Raw genomic sequence first — 15,224 nt, forward strand, 5'->3', positions numbered from 1 at the left:
ATGGCAACCAAAACAATTCTCACTAAAAGTCATCTGAAGGAAATAACTTTTACTACAGTTGTTATAGACCATAGTATGTGCACACAGATGTACTGATAGCAAGCAGCAGTGTGCTGGCATCAGATTAAGCATTAACGGGTAGTGAGCTGGAATGGTTTGAACACACTAGATGTTTCATTAGTGTAAAATGTTGTTGTTTAAAAATATATCTATGGAATTTGTTCCCACATTCTGAAAGGCAAGGATATTCTTTACATCACTTGTAAAAATGGCTTGCTGGGCCACTTCAAAAGCTAATTATAAGTCACATATAGGCCAGACTGGATAAGGACTCCAGTTTTCTTTCTCTAAACAAAATTAACCTCTCAAGCTTTTATGATTAAGCCAACTTTTATTTCCAGATTTTTAAAGAGTTCTTAAAAGCTGAATTCTAATTCTCAAACTGCCATGGCAAATTTGAACTCACCTTTTGATTATTAGTCAAAATCTCTAAATTGTTAGTCTGGTAACTTAACTATTATACTATAATACCTATATCTGTAAATTTATGTGGCCTGTTGTATAATAAGTGTAACTTAAGAGACTGCGAAAATACCATCAGTTCCCTCAATAAATGTTTGGACATCTGTTTGCTCATCCTTTGATTGGAATGTAAAAAAATCTCAGCATACAAATAAGTTTTTAAAGCCCATCCAATTCCCTTCTCTCCAGGATGTACTGAGTCCTGCTGTAATAAAGTTCCAGCCCCATTGATTTCTCCTCCAAGTCACTTCTCCAGAGGAGCCTAGACACTGAGTGCCGGCAGGGTATTTATGGTTGATCCCCATCTCAGCTGACAGCCTCACATACATACTTCCCAACCAAAGTCACTGCATGTGTTTGAGATCGGGGACTCTGATTTAGTCTTCACCCTAGTCAGGAAAGCTGGTGTCAATTACGGAACCTCTACTGGTGTTGTGGCTGAGATTAGCTTGCCCAGCACAATAGATGAGAATCGAGTACAAGAATAAAGGCATTTTACTACAATTGTACAGGTTTTGGGAGACAATATCTGGTGCAGTGTGCGCAGTTTTGGTCTTCTCATTTAAGAAAGGATATACTTGCATTGGAGGTGGTACACTGAAGGTTTACTGAATTGGTCATTGAGATGTGGGGTTGTGCTATGATGAGAGGTTAAGTAACTTGGGCTCATATTCTCTGGGGTTTAGAAAAATGAGAGGTGATCCCATTGAAACCTACAAAGTTCTGAAGGGGCTTGATAGGGTAGACACAGGGATTGTTTCCACTGGTCGGGGAGACTAAAACATGGGTGCACAGCCTCTGGATAAGGGGCTGATCATTAGGACTGAGATGAGATGAAATTACTTCACTCAAATAGTTTTGAATCTTTGGAATTCCCTACCCCAGAGGGTTGTGGATGCTCCATTGTTGAATATATTTAAGGCTGGGATTGACAGGTTTTTGGTCTCTCAGGGAATTAAGATATATGGGGAGCAGGTGGGAAAATGGAGTTGAAGCTCAAGATCACCTATGATTGCATTAAATGGTGGAGCAGGCTCCATGGGCCTCCTGTTTCTTGTGTTTTATGTCCCTCTAGTCCCTGGGACGACTTGTCACACTCAGTGAGCCACTTGAAGCGTTTGCTGAGGATTGTTCTATTTACAGTGGCTGAGATTTTTTTCTCTTCCTGTGAATTGTCTAGCTTCTGTTTGTTATCTGTGTCTGTGTCCGAGAGAAGGAACTGTGCGTCGTGTGTCGTGGACTAACAGGACACTGCTCTTACTCTCAACTTTTGATCTTTCCAGAATAATTTGGTCGGTCTAATCCAAATTATCTATGGAATTGCCATCAAATAATAAACTTGGTTTAAAATGCTGACGGATTAGCAACTGAGAATCATCTTCTGCTTCAGATCAGCAATTTGTCACAGGGAAACCTATAGAGTACGCGTGCTAAATTGCTGTATTTGTACTAATGCTGATTTACTCAGAGAACACATATTTTTGACTATAAATCAGCATCGCACTCCTGAGCAAATCAACATTTAACCCAAGATAACAAAACAAGGTGAAAGATATGTAGCATGTGTCTACTCAAAGCTAGGACAGTATCTCATTTGGGATATGGTGGGGTGGGGTAGATGGGGAGAAGTAAATAGAATTATTTAGAATTAAATCCTGTTGGAATTATACAGGAAGGTACTTATCTTTGTGCTGACAGTACCTTCTGACATCCCACAACAGGAGATTATCTCACTGGAGATCAGGAAAAGACTTTGAAAGCACTCTACATGTTGAAGTACACCACCATAAAACAGCATTGTAAGCTCTGAGAACTAAGTGATAATGTGGCCTGTATTTGTTCAGTCCCCACTTTGCTTGAGTGCTCCATCTAATGCCACAAGGAACCCTTGATGATTGTAGAGTCTCTGTAGTTACAAGGACACAGCAAAAATAAAGCAGGAAATTGTTCAAACCACTGTGAAATACTTTTACACAGACGTAAGTAAAATGCTGTGGGAGATGAACCTGCTGTGACGTTTTCCATTATGTGGTTTTCAGGTTATTGAATGCAATGCACGGTACATGCTTGCACTGCTGAAGGTAAGGTTCCAATACAACACACGCTGTTGGTGATCAGCAGAGGTTACAATCACCCTGGTTGTTTCAAACTTGATTATGTGTAATAGTCATATAATACTTAATGACAATTCTTAAAATTGCCAACATTATGGACAGCCAATAGCCTGCTAGCATCCAGTTACTAGGGATCAAGGGGCTATGGAACTATTATAGCCTGAAAACAGAATAAGATGTTCACTGAGTTTGAATTAAGAGAAATCCATAAAATCTGATCCTTATTCCTGATTCACGAGGCAACTACTGGAAAGAGAGACACATGGCCAGACACCTGTCATTTACAAGCTTAGCCAAAAATATCTTATTGATATTGGTACAACAATCAGCTACAGCGATACGCCGAAAGACTAATTCCACTCACTAGCCCCCAACCCGGATTGTCAGCAAGACATTATGTAAGGTTCATTCCCCTTTATTCAGTATTTTATATACTTATACATTGCATGTGAACACGCAATGTGTTGTATCTGAAAAAATAATTGCAATTACAAAGAAAAGGCTGGCGATAGCAAAGGTCAGTCACTCAATGCATCACCAAAGTATATGTAGTGAATAGCATTTCAGTGAGACACTGCCGTCTGTTTTACCACACCACTGTCATCATTTTGACAAACAGTTTATTGAGAACAGTGACGGATTTTTTAAAAAATTCTGAAAAATTGCAACAAATACAAATAATCTACAAAAATTGTGAGCCTTTTACGAGGACAGTGCAGGCATGGTGTCCGATGCGGTTTACAACTGCAAATTAAACACTTAAAATTGGCGACACTTTTGAAGATGCAGCCTCCCACCCCTAAGTGGAAAATTCCTACGTTTCAGCAGTGATGCAGTATTCCAATCTAAAAAGTTTCAGGAAAAGTCAGATGTCAGCAGTTTCAGTGAGAAATAACAACCTTTTAAAGACAGCAGGGATCCCAATCACAGATTAGCATGGATGGCTGACATAAGCAACTGTAGCTTCTTCATAGGAATACCAATACAAAACTGTTGGAGAATCTGTAAGAGTTTGGCAGCAGAAACGTACAGACATCTGAAAGGATATTTTACACAGATGTGATTAAGTGCAACTTTAGCAATAGAACAAATTATTTAGTGGGGAAAGCAACTCCAGGAGTTAAATACTTCAGATCTCCATACTTTCCCCTTAACCTCCTCCTCCTTTTAAGACACACACAACATTTTGGTCACCATCCCACACTTGATTTATCCTATGGGGATTTATACGGTTCCTGAATTTCCTAGCCCAATTATACAGAGTTAAAAGCAATTGTTAAAACAGAACAAACTTGGCACACAACAAATGAATCAGATGGAATAACATCACCTTGAAATAGTGGTCTGAACAGTGTTTTTTTCAAAAAGAAAGCAAACAACGAAACACAAATTTCTGGCACCAAAAAAGACTGTGATTGACACCTTCTATTAAACATATACAATTGTAGACTTCACCGTTTAATCAGTGCATTTCCATTAAAAAAACAAATGTAGATTTTGTTTATAATCCATTTCATATATGCACTGATAGTGATATTTGCTGTATGGAGCGCAGTAAGACGGGTACTTCCATTACGATTGGGGAACGGTTTCTGATCTTCAGTTTTTCAGAAGAGTGTCATAGACTTGGTAGACGTAATGTGATACCTCTGGTGCTCTGCATTTTAGAGACAGCTGGGAAGGAACAGAAACAAAACATTAATTGAGAGCCAAATAGATACAGCGGGCACTGCTCATGGAAATATCAAAACTCCACAGCAGGCATATTGATATACTTCACTGAGACAGACCCTGCAATACCAGAGAAAGTAAAAATCAAGAAACCAGAAATAAAGACAAATGGAGAATATGCCAGTCAGCATCTGAGAAAGAAAGAGCGGTCAACATTTGTGTGGAGTTTTTCATTTGCACCCCATCCTAGCTAGTCAGATGCTGACTGGCCAACAGTAAATTTTCAGCACAGTACAACTACAGCTTAAATGTATATAGTACCTTTAATGCAGTAAAACATTCCAAAGCGCTTTGTGACAACATCAAGACAATCTAACACCAAACCAGGTAAGGAGACATAGGACAGGTGGCCAAAAGCTTGGTCAAAGAGGGGAAAGAAGCAAAAAGATTCCAGAGCTTAGGGCTTTGGTAGCTGAAGTTACTGTTACCAATGATGGAGTGATGAAAATCAGGGGTGCACAAGAGGTCAGAATTGGAGAAACACAAGAGAGCGAAGATTTGTGCCAAGAGGTTACGGGCATAGGGAGGGTCAAGGCCATAGAAGGATTTGAAAACAAAGATGAGAATTTATTTATTTAGAAGTTTAAAAAAAAAATCGAGGCATTGCTGAATTTGGAGCCATGTAGGTCAGCAAGCAAAGGAATGATGGACAAATACTGCTTGCTGTGACTCAGATAAAGGCAGCAGTGTTTTGGTTGAGGTCAAGTTTATGGAGGGTGTAAGGTGGAAGACAGGAGAGTATTGTTACTCTAAACTTGCTTATTCTAAAGGGATGCATGAGGGCGTCAGCAGCAGATGAGCTGAGTCAGCAGCTGTGACAGGCGATGTTAAAGATGTGGCAGTAGGCAGTCATGGTGCTGGAGAGGATATGGACTTGGTCAAACAGAATGCTAAACATTGGCTATAACACATATTTACTAGCAATTCCATAGTCGAGCAGATATTTGTACTAAACTCATCAGCACACGTGAATTTAATCAATTCTTAAATACAAGCTGAATGAAAGTCTCCTCTCAGACTAAAATATGAAAGCATGACTAGATGCTCAGTGTAGCAGCAACAATGCAGTCATTGGTTAATGAACCACATAAAACCTAGTTATAAACAAACATTCAAAGTGCTGAAATTTTCCCATTGTTTTCCTTTTCCCTTTCCCCTGACAGATGTATCTCTTTTACTCTGGAGATCCTGTTCAACAGATGCCAGAATTCCTTCAGCTCGGAAATCCTTCAGCTCAGAAACTCCAACTGTATTGCCTCACCATTTCTTTACTGCTCTAGACTCCACTCCTGCCGATGTGCCCCCAGATAAACCATCTCATCAGGTGGCTTCCCTGCCTTTAGAGATAGTCATACCAAAGCTCAGGGTATTCAAGCTGCCAGCTGAGTACTTTATGGTAAATGCAGCACAAAGGGATCTCGACAAACACAGTGAATTTATAGTTTTTTTTAAGGACTACTCTTCTCACATCAGGCAGATTCCCTTAGTTCTGTAATTACTTTGAGCAACAGACTCAAGCTTGAGTGTTTTAGAATAATTACCATTTCGTACGAGCGAAAAATGACTGCCCATTTACTGTAACTGCAGTTGTCAGTGAAATTTTATCCGAAGTAGTGCTGTCAAAAAAACCTTGCTACTTTCTCCAATATTATGACCTTAACTTTTCCAACATTAAAAAGTCCAACACACAGCAGATTCAGCTCATTTCATATTCAAACCACTAATTTCATCCATCTTAAATCCAGAAGGGACACTGTGAACTATGGAATACCACAAAATATTCCATTAGTGAAATTGAGCAAACTGATTGATTGTGATCATTCTTTTCAACTTCATTTTGATGCAAAAATGAACAACCATCACCCTCCAAATGGATTCAAGCTGTCAGAGTGGTTTGATGGGCAACTACGGCCATCAATTACCAGGATCAAGAGATCAAGGGTAAATTGCTGCACTGAATTTACACAGAAGATGCTACACAGTTCCTCCAACCTGTAACTGTAGTTCATCACCTCTCACCCACCTTGGGTGGATGCATTACTATCTCTTTTCTTTTAGGTGTTTAGGTGACTGACAGCTTTAGAAAGAAATGATCACACAACAGTCCCGCAACTGCTGAGAAATCCACAGAAATACTGTTTGCCTAATATGGATGCTCTTAAAATGTAACTTGCTAAACTGCACAGCCAGAACACAAGCTAAATACTGTGGGTGCTGGAAATCTGAAATAAAAACAGAAAATATTAGAAATGCTCAGCAGCTCCTGTGCAGAGGTTTGGTTAGTGTTTCAGGTTGCTGACCTTTCACCAGAGCTGGAAAGAGTTAGAGGTGAAACAAGCTTCAAGCAAGTACAGAGCCAGGGAAAGATGGAGGGGATTGTGGTGGGTGGAGATTGCATAGTTTTTTCTCGGCGCAGAGCTTCCTGTTGCTTAGCTGGCCACTACTTTTGATAATGTCAGAGACAAGCTTGGAGATGGTGCTTCTGTGTCCATAATGAGTTTCTGAGATGCTGGAGTTTATACTTAAATGGAATTGATACTCCATAGATTACACACAATAATACGAAGGCTGAGAGAGACCTCACACTGCAGTTAATGAGCTCAGTGGTGAGATGATCTGCCATGGCCTTTCTAACTTCTCAATACAAAAACTTGCATTTATTCAGTGCCTTTAATGTAGCAAAATGTCCCCTAGGCACTTCACGGAACTTAACTGGGCAGAGGTCGACACTAAGTATCTCTCTCAGATACTGTTATTCCCCTACAGACATTTTCCAGCACACTAAGGTTGTTGCCAAGTTCTTTTTTCACTCCTTACCTTCACCAATTACCTCTCTCTGATTTCACTTCCCTTTGTTCTCACCCATTTAGTTCTTTAAAACCCAAGCAGGGTTATCATCTAATCAGTTCTATATTTAGTTAGTGTTCTGGCCTTGACAAGTGCCTACACAACCCACTGTGGCCTTTCACCTAGCCTTTCATAATAAAAAACTCCTGAATATGTGAGCATATTATTAAACCTACATTACATATATGGTACCTCTCATAACTGTGTAATATTTATTGTATTAGTGTTGTGGCCCCAGCTTCCTTTTCAGATGAGCTGATAAACCAAGGACTTGTCTGCCTGTGAAGGCAGATATAAAAGTTCGCATGGCGCTAATCAAAGAAGAGCAGGGAGCTCTTCCCTTGTCATGGCCAACACTCCTTCTCCAATCACTCATGTTAATGGATTGTCTGGTGTTACGAATGCAAAATTTTATAAGATGGTTATGTTTTGGACTGTCTCTTTTAATTTAAGGTAAATCAGGGTGTCCTGGAAGAGGGGATGGCGTGAAGTTGTATTGGACTCTGCCCGGCAACAGGTCAGGTGATGGTTACCAAGAGGACAGGGGGCCCAGGTCAAGAAATACTGAAACAAATGTGCCATATTTCACACCTGAATACAAAGAGGGGGGACAGCTGTTCCTGCATTGTGCAGACTTACAGATCCTGAGGCAGTCTGATTTTAAAGAAACCCTGAAAGAGAGGCAGAGAGAGAATGTGTCCTGGAGAGAGAAAGAGATCAGCAGTTGCTGCTGTGATAAGCAGAGGGAAAAGGCTGTTTTTCTCTGTCGGCTTCCAGACAGAATGCATGTGAGAAGATGTCCTCTGGTCGAGGAGACAGAATACATAGAAATTTAAGTACTCTGAAAGATTTGTTCTGGCATGGCCGGAGGAAGGAATCATTGGAGAGAGCCTTGCTGCTGGAGGTCGATTCAGGATTTCTAGGAAGACTGAGGGAAAGGTACTTCAACGGTCACTGGACACTATGACTCGGTGAAATGGGGGAAGCGAGCCCATTGGAAGCTGGGAGTAAATTTGGACTGGGTTCTGTAAAGACTAATCCTGCAGGCAGTGTGCTGTAATGTGTAAATTCAGTGTGGAGTTATCAGTCATGTTAAGACATTAATAAGGGTTATTTTTTCTGTAGTTTAGAGTAGTGGTTGCCTATCAAGTAATGTTTAGTCAATGTTGATTTTAGTTAGTTTGTTACAGTAAAAGTCTTAAAACTTGAAGTCCTGTGATGCAATTCCTTTGAGTTGGTCACTGGAAATTCAGATACTTTTTTCTCCCCCCCAAGTCATCTGTCTCTACAAGGATTGTCACACTAGTCATTTATTAATTCGTGGATTATGGAACCTGGTTCTGCTCACACTGACACTGCATTCAGTAACACATTAACAGTGTCTACCCCTCAAAAAAAAAGAATCCTTTGATTGTAACTTACTTTGTAGTACCCTGAGGATGTGATAAGATGCTACATTAGTCCAAATGTTTTCTCTGTGCTTATCAAGGCACCCTATTATAGTTCTAGGGATTCAATCACTTTCCATTTTTGGCACTGCGACTTTGAACCACTCCTGAGAAAGATATTGTGTAGTTAGATGCAGACCATAACACCTTACTCATTGTCCCTGAAGGTGTGGTATTTCTCCATTTCTCATGTTAACATAAATGCAGCCTCTCTGTTGAAAAGCCAATTAGTAGCAATTAGGTGCTATGGATCCACACCCACTAGTTCTAGAGGTGAAAAGCCAGGATCCATCCCAGTATTGTCAAACATAAATATTTATGTTACTCATGGCAAATGCTTCTCTACAACGTGCCTAGTTTCCTTCACATTCACATATGCCATCATATATTCTCTCCTAAATCAAGTCAGCCTAATCAACAAATTCAAGAGAGTGGTAATGAAACACAATCTAATGAGATTTTATTACTTCAATACACTGTGTACTGATTTTTTTTTTAGACTGTAACACCAATGCAGTATGAAAATCTAATTCCACACTCATTTCATTGGTAACTGCATCACGTTGAATCTGCTTATTTGCATTAATACATCTCTGGTTCTGACCTTTAACTCCATATGCTGTACATGCATACTAAACAGCCTTCGGTATTAGCCCTTCCTGTAAACTGAAAAGGCTTGCTATATGATAAGAGGAGTCAATTTTTCTTGTAAGTTTCACGCTTCCCTTCCTGGTTTTCCAATAATTTCACCTGACCCAATGTAAACAACGATTGAAATTTACAGCACAGAGGGAGATCTTTCAGCCCATCATTTTGTGAAGCTCTTGGCTAGAAGAAAGCCAAAACCACCACTGCTTCACTCTCTCTGCATAGCTCTGCACCAAATATGTATCCATTTTCACACAAATGATACAATGGCCTGCCTCAACCATTCCCTCTGGCAAAGTATTCCTTGTTCCAATATCCCTCTCTGATGATTCCAAATCAATAGTCCCTTTGTCACTGACTCCCAAATATGGAAGTAGTCTTTCTTCAGTCGCTCTTCCAAAATTCTTATTTTAAAAACTCTATGACATCTCCTCTCCACTTTTTCTGCTTCAGTTGAAACAGTCCCAAGTTTCTCCTTATAACTATAGTTTCCTGGTGTCAGCCTCTTGAATCTATATTATAAGCTCTCTATGGCTTTAATGTTATTTCTATGAAGTGCCCTGTGATGTAGCATTTGTTTTGTATTACTTTGTCATAGCTCTTGAACTCCATCGGCAGAATGTTTCATCCACGGGCAGGCCCAACCCGAGCAGGAGTGAAATAGTGCGCAATAATGTCGGGCGAGGGTCCCGACATCATCGCGCACTCTCCCGATATTTCGCTCGGCAGGTGCGCGCAAGAGGCGGCAGTGGGCCTGCTGACAATTTAGAGGCCTATTAAGGCCCTTAATCAGTTAATTAAATTGAGTTTTTTTCTGCCCGTTCAACAGTTCGGTTGGCGGGTGAGTGAATAGGTCTGGCGGCTTTTGCATTTTTAACAAAACCTCATACAAGAGCGGGATGAGGCTTCGGACAGTAAATAAAACATTTTTAAAACTAATTTTTAACATGTCCCTGCCCCACGCAACGCGGCCGTTGCACCCACCCATTAATAAAAATCAAAATTCTTCTGACCATTTTTCTATGGCTTTTTGCACTGGCATTCGCATTTTCAGGAAATTATACAATATTAAAGAATGTTCAAGGCAGTGGGTAAGTTAAAGGGACTTAAGGCTTACAAATCCTTTAGTGGCATATTGTCTACGATGCTAAGAGAAACTTGAGGAAAAAAAAATGTGCGACATTGGCTTCCACCAAAAGAGAATTATTGAGCACAGCTGATGTTCTGAAAGACTGTAAGCATGTGATTTAAACAGTGCAACACATCTGCTCAGGCAACTGCAGACTCACCAGCCTCATGTACTGTAAAATAATAAAAACTAGTTCAAAAGGTACAGTAGAGAGGCACTTCAGTGGCAATAACCTAAATAGGGAACAGCCAAAATGGACTTGAAAGGGGAATGTCCTGCCTGACAAAGATCCTCAATGACTTTGAGGTGCGATAATAAAGTAGGAATTGGAAATTTCCATGCTACATCTCGTTTAGACTCCCAGTATGTCTTTTGGCATTTAGCATTTTGTTGTTCTCTTTTGAAAGCAATTCTCTAACTGGAGGAACCAATTTTAATGTTTTTCTAACAATTCTCAAGAAACTTGAATTACTAGGTTTCTTGTTCCCCCAATCTTATTGCTTTAGAACTTGACTGATGCCACAGTTATTTCCAGTCACCAGCAGCTCTCCCAATTGATCCAAGACAAAGGTGTGTTAACAAGCCAATGAACCAATGTGCATTTTTCACCAGGAGCCACTGGATAATGATCAGATGTGGAAACCATGATTGCTTTTCACTGTCCTTGATAGCCCAGGGGCCCCAAATCCAATTACGGTTGCTCTGCTGCTACTGACTGGAAAAAGCAAATTCAGTACAAACCAGGAATTAAATCAGAAATTTCCCAGTTCTTTGTGGGTCACAGGCTGCTACAATTTACCTCCAGTTCAGCAAGTTAAAGTGATCTTTAGTCACGATGAGGTACTCCTGTAGAATGATAATGAGCCGGATTTTGCTGTGAAAATATGGTGAAGTTAATTGCACTCAACTTTATGTGCAAATTGGATAACATATGCTGACTTCACACGCACCATTAAATGTGGAAATCTGGAAGTTGCTGTTTGAGATGTAATGTTCTGCTGTAAACTTCCTGAAAACAGCATCACGCCATCTGATCCACCATTTAAATATTCTGAATGGCGTGAAGTTGCTGGACTTAACCCATAGAAATGGATTAAGCTCGCCAGAGTTAGGGTTATTCATTCCAGTTTAAATACCCTTTTAATGGTGTTGTAGGTCTTAATTACAACTAAACAAAATGTCTGACACTGAAAATTAACTTTTACAAGTGTGGAATCTCATTCTTACAGTTTTTAATAGTTGCCAAGAGATTTAAAAAATACAAAGTAAAACTTTTTTTGTCCTTTTTTCTCCTCTCCCTCAATCCAATCTTTCTTTCCTTCTCTCCTCATTTCCTGTTCTACACTTGATTTGACATTGAATTCAATATTCCAACTTAACATTTTCTGGTTCAAACTCCGTGCTGCTCATTACCAAACTTTCAATCTGACTGGCTGAAGAGATACTGTTGTTTTCCCTGTTCTTACGTATTCCAGATATAGTGACTTTGGATATTAGGTTGATAACAATTTGCAAAACGTGAAAAGTCAATGGGCAAGTGGTATTGAAGGCATAATTCTGGCATATGGGAATGAGCTTGGACAAGTTGTATCTGCATGAACACTGGGATCTTTATGCATGGTTATAAATTGGCCTTAGACAGCTTTTTACTATGAATAGTTTTTCTCTATAATACTTCCCTGACTATTTTAAAAACTGATTTTTAAATCACAAGTGCTAGAATTCAGCACCGAATCCTTTCAAGTGAGAATTGCTATGGAAACCAGCATTCTCTGGTTGAGCATGTACATTCCAGGCAACTCTTCTGCTCTGTTCTTTGAAAATGCCACTCCCGATCAGGCACACATGTTTTAATGATTTATAAACAGCCAAGCCAGGATCAGAAAATAAGAAAAATAAATTTAGTTAAGATTTTTCTGTTTAGAAAGCCAGTTAATTTTATGTCTGATCACAGCTAAAGTTGTGTATGAGAATGTACTCGTAATGCTAAGGCCAATGAATAAACTGGTAATTTACTGACTCACATTAAGTATTTCCATCAATTTAATGCTAGCTCACCCTATGACCTAATGGGTGAAGGCTGCTCTGTCAATGAATCACACAGAAACAGGTTCTATAGTTGAGGGGGTCCTGTTCTTAATCCTTAACCAATAGCCTGTGTGGACAAGACTTGTGTGTGAATGTCAGTAAGGACAGGTTCAGGCTTGGATCTACTGTCCTTCAGGGTACAATGACCAGCTAACAGTCACTGTCTGAACTCTCATAAGGAATGGTTAGTATCCTGAAAATGGTGGAGGGCATACAGTACTGATGGGATCATCTTATCCCAGCAATAATATGCATGGTGGGAGAGGAGCGAAGATCATACTGCTGGTAATTAAAGCAATTACATCATTTTAATACCTTCACACAGAGAGATAAGTTTTATAATGTACATCGAGATGTTGGCTTGAATACAAGTGAAAGGGAGTGAGATGGAAGCTTTCATGAATTGTTAAGATACTGTACGTAAAAGAAGCCTTCCATAATTGACAATAGGGGAGGAACTGCTGGATTTAAATGGTTTTTTTTAACTAACAAGATGGAAGCCCAGCGAATTAAGGGGAAAGATAGTGGAATGAATGCAAAATTGGCTCAGTGTGACTGGAAGCCAAACGTGGTGGTGGATGGATGTTTTCCAGACGGACAGGTGGTTTGCAATGATGTTTGCCAAAAGTTACTTATGCAATTCGTATAGACCACCTACACTCAGATGTAGGAACAGCTGTATAAATTTAGCAGATGATATGAAATTGGCAAAGTAGTAGACTGTGATGAGAATAGTTATCGGCATCAAGATGGCACGAGAAGAGTAATGAAATGGGTAGAGGCATGGCAGCTGCAGTTCAACACGCAGAAACCGGACTTGTAAGAGACATTATGGAGGAAAGATTTCAAGGAAAAAGATGAGAGGAAGAAAGGGAATATCAATGCTGGATAGCTTGAAAATTGAAGGAAGTTATTGAAAAGTGAAAAGACTGGCACAGGTTAGAGAGACTTTGAGCCAAGGACCTGCTTTCAGGCAGAGCACACATGATGCTGAAGTGTGCAGAAAAACCATGAGTGTGCATATACATAAAAGAGGCAGGGCATATTAATGAGGTGGTTAAAAATGCACATGGATTACTTGGGGTTATAAACAGAGGAATAGATCATAAAAACAAATCATATTAGAACATTATAAATCATTGGTTAGGCCTCAGCTGGTGTACTGTGGGCAGTTCTGGCCACCACACATTAGGAAAGATGCAAGCCTTAGAAATGCAACAGAGGAGGTTTACCTGGATGTTACCAGGGATGAGGAACTTTAGTTATGCAGAATGGTTGGATAGCTCAGGTCTATTCCCTTGGAACAGGGAAGGTTAAGTGGTGACATAATAGAGGTTTTCAAGATGCCGAGAAGTTCTGGGCAGATGGAGAACAATGATTCCCTCTCGCTGGTGAGTAAATAACTAGAGGTCACAGATTCAGAATAACTGGCCAAAGATCTGGAGGGAAGAATAGGAGAATATTTTTCATTTAGAATTTTCAGGATCTGGAACACATTACCAGAGCACAAAAGTTAGTGGAAGCTGATTCCATTAATAATTTAAAAAAAGGGAGTTGGACAGGTACTTGAAAATGAGGAACTTGCAGGTTCAAAAGGCCGGATTGTGGAAGCAAGCATGATTGCTCTTTCAAAGAGTCAGCAAAGGCATGACAGATCAAACAATCTCCCCTGTACTGCAAGTTTCTGCGCTTCTATGATTCTCTGCTGCTCTTGGAACTCAAAGAGGGGGGGTCACTTTACAACCTACCAATAGTGTAGCAGGCTCAGGGATACATATAATATCCTCTCGGTCTTCACATAATATCCCTTCTGTCTTGATAATTAATTTGATTTATGCAATACATTTATTATGGAACCAGTTGGGTTAGATTGTGAATGAGGCCAAAAACTTGGGGCCATAAATACAAGATGATCACCAACAACATTCCCTTGGGAATATGCCAAACAAGAATTAAACAGGCCACACACAACAGCAATCACTTTTAAGTGCCTACATGTGACTGTGTGACAATCGTAAAGGGACTGTGCAGTGCAACAAATGGGCTGCGCACAGTGAAGGGGAATTAGAGGCAATGTTGGTCAGCAATAAATCCAGAAGGGATTCAGCAGAAACAAGAGTGGTTAGAATGTAGAACTCGCTATCACAAAGAGCAGCTGAGGCGAGTAGCATACAGGCATTGAAAGGCAAGCTAAATAAGTTCATTAGGCAGAAAGTAATTGCAGAATTTGTTGATAGGATGAGATGAAGTCAGGTGGGAGGAGGATCATGTGGAGCATTAACACCCGCATAGACCAGCTGGATCACATGGCACATCTCTGTGCTGTAATTACTATGTATGTTGGACAAGTGGAAGCTGGATGGGTTTAATGGCGTACTATGGTCCTCTGTGGATGTGTTCCAGTGCAGCTGGATTCCGCGAGAGTCCTAATCACGCTGTCATTGTGTGATGTTGGTTTATAATGGTTAGGATTTGAACACACTCTTTGAATGAGGTTTCAGAGAAAAACAGCTCCTGTAATTAGAATGTGATATAATAATATCTCTAATGCACCAAAAATACTCCCTAAATCATTCTGAATGGCATTAGTAGTAAAAATCTGACAACTGCAAACAAGGAAAAAAAATACCAAGCACAATATATAATTCCCAGCTATCCTGTGTTGAAGTGAACACCGAAGGATTCTGTCAGGAAGGA

At 40.0% G+C, this 15,224-nt stretch overlaps 1 protein-coding gene across 2 annotated transcripts in view; it reads right to left on the reverse strand.

Annotated features, from left to right (window-relative positions):
- Nucleotides 1–3,239: 3,239 nt before the first annotated feature.
- Nucleotides 3,240–15,224, reverse strand: part of ap2b1 (adaptor related protein complex 2 subunit beta 1) — a 273,294-nt gene continuing 261,309 nt past the window's right edge. For both annotated transcript variants that reach the window (XM_078548661.1, XM_078548660.1), the window contains one exon: nucleotides 3,240–4,310. In XM_078548661.1, coding sequence (XP_078404787.1) covers nucleotides 4,236–4,310 — 75 coding nt within the window. In that variant the 3' untranslated portion in view covers nucleotides 3,240–4,235. The remainder of the gene's footprint in view (nucleotides 4,311–15,224) is intronic.

Source organism: Cetorhinus maximus, chromosome 9, assembly GCF_964194155.1.
Source record: "Cetorhinus maximus chromosome 9, sCetMax3.hap1.1, whole genome shotgun sequence".
Taxonomy (NCBI): Eukaryota; Metazoa; Chordata; class Chondrichthyes; order Lamniformes; family Cetorhinidae; genus Cetorhinus; species Cetorhinus maximus.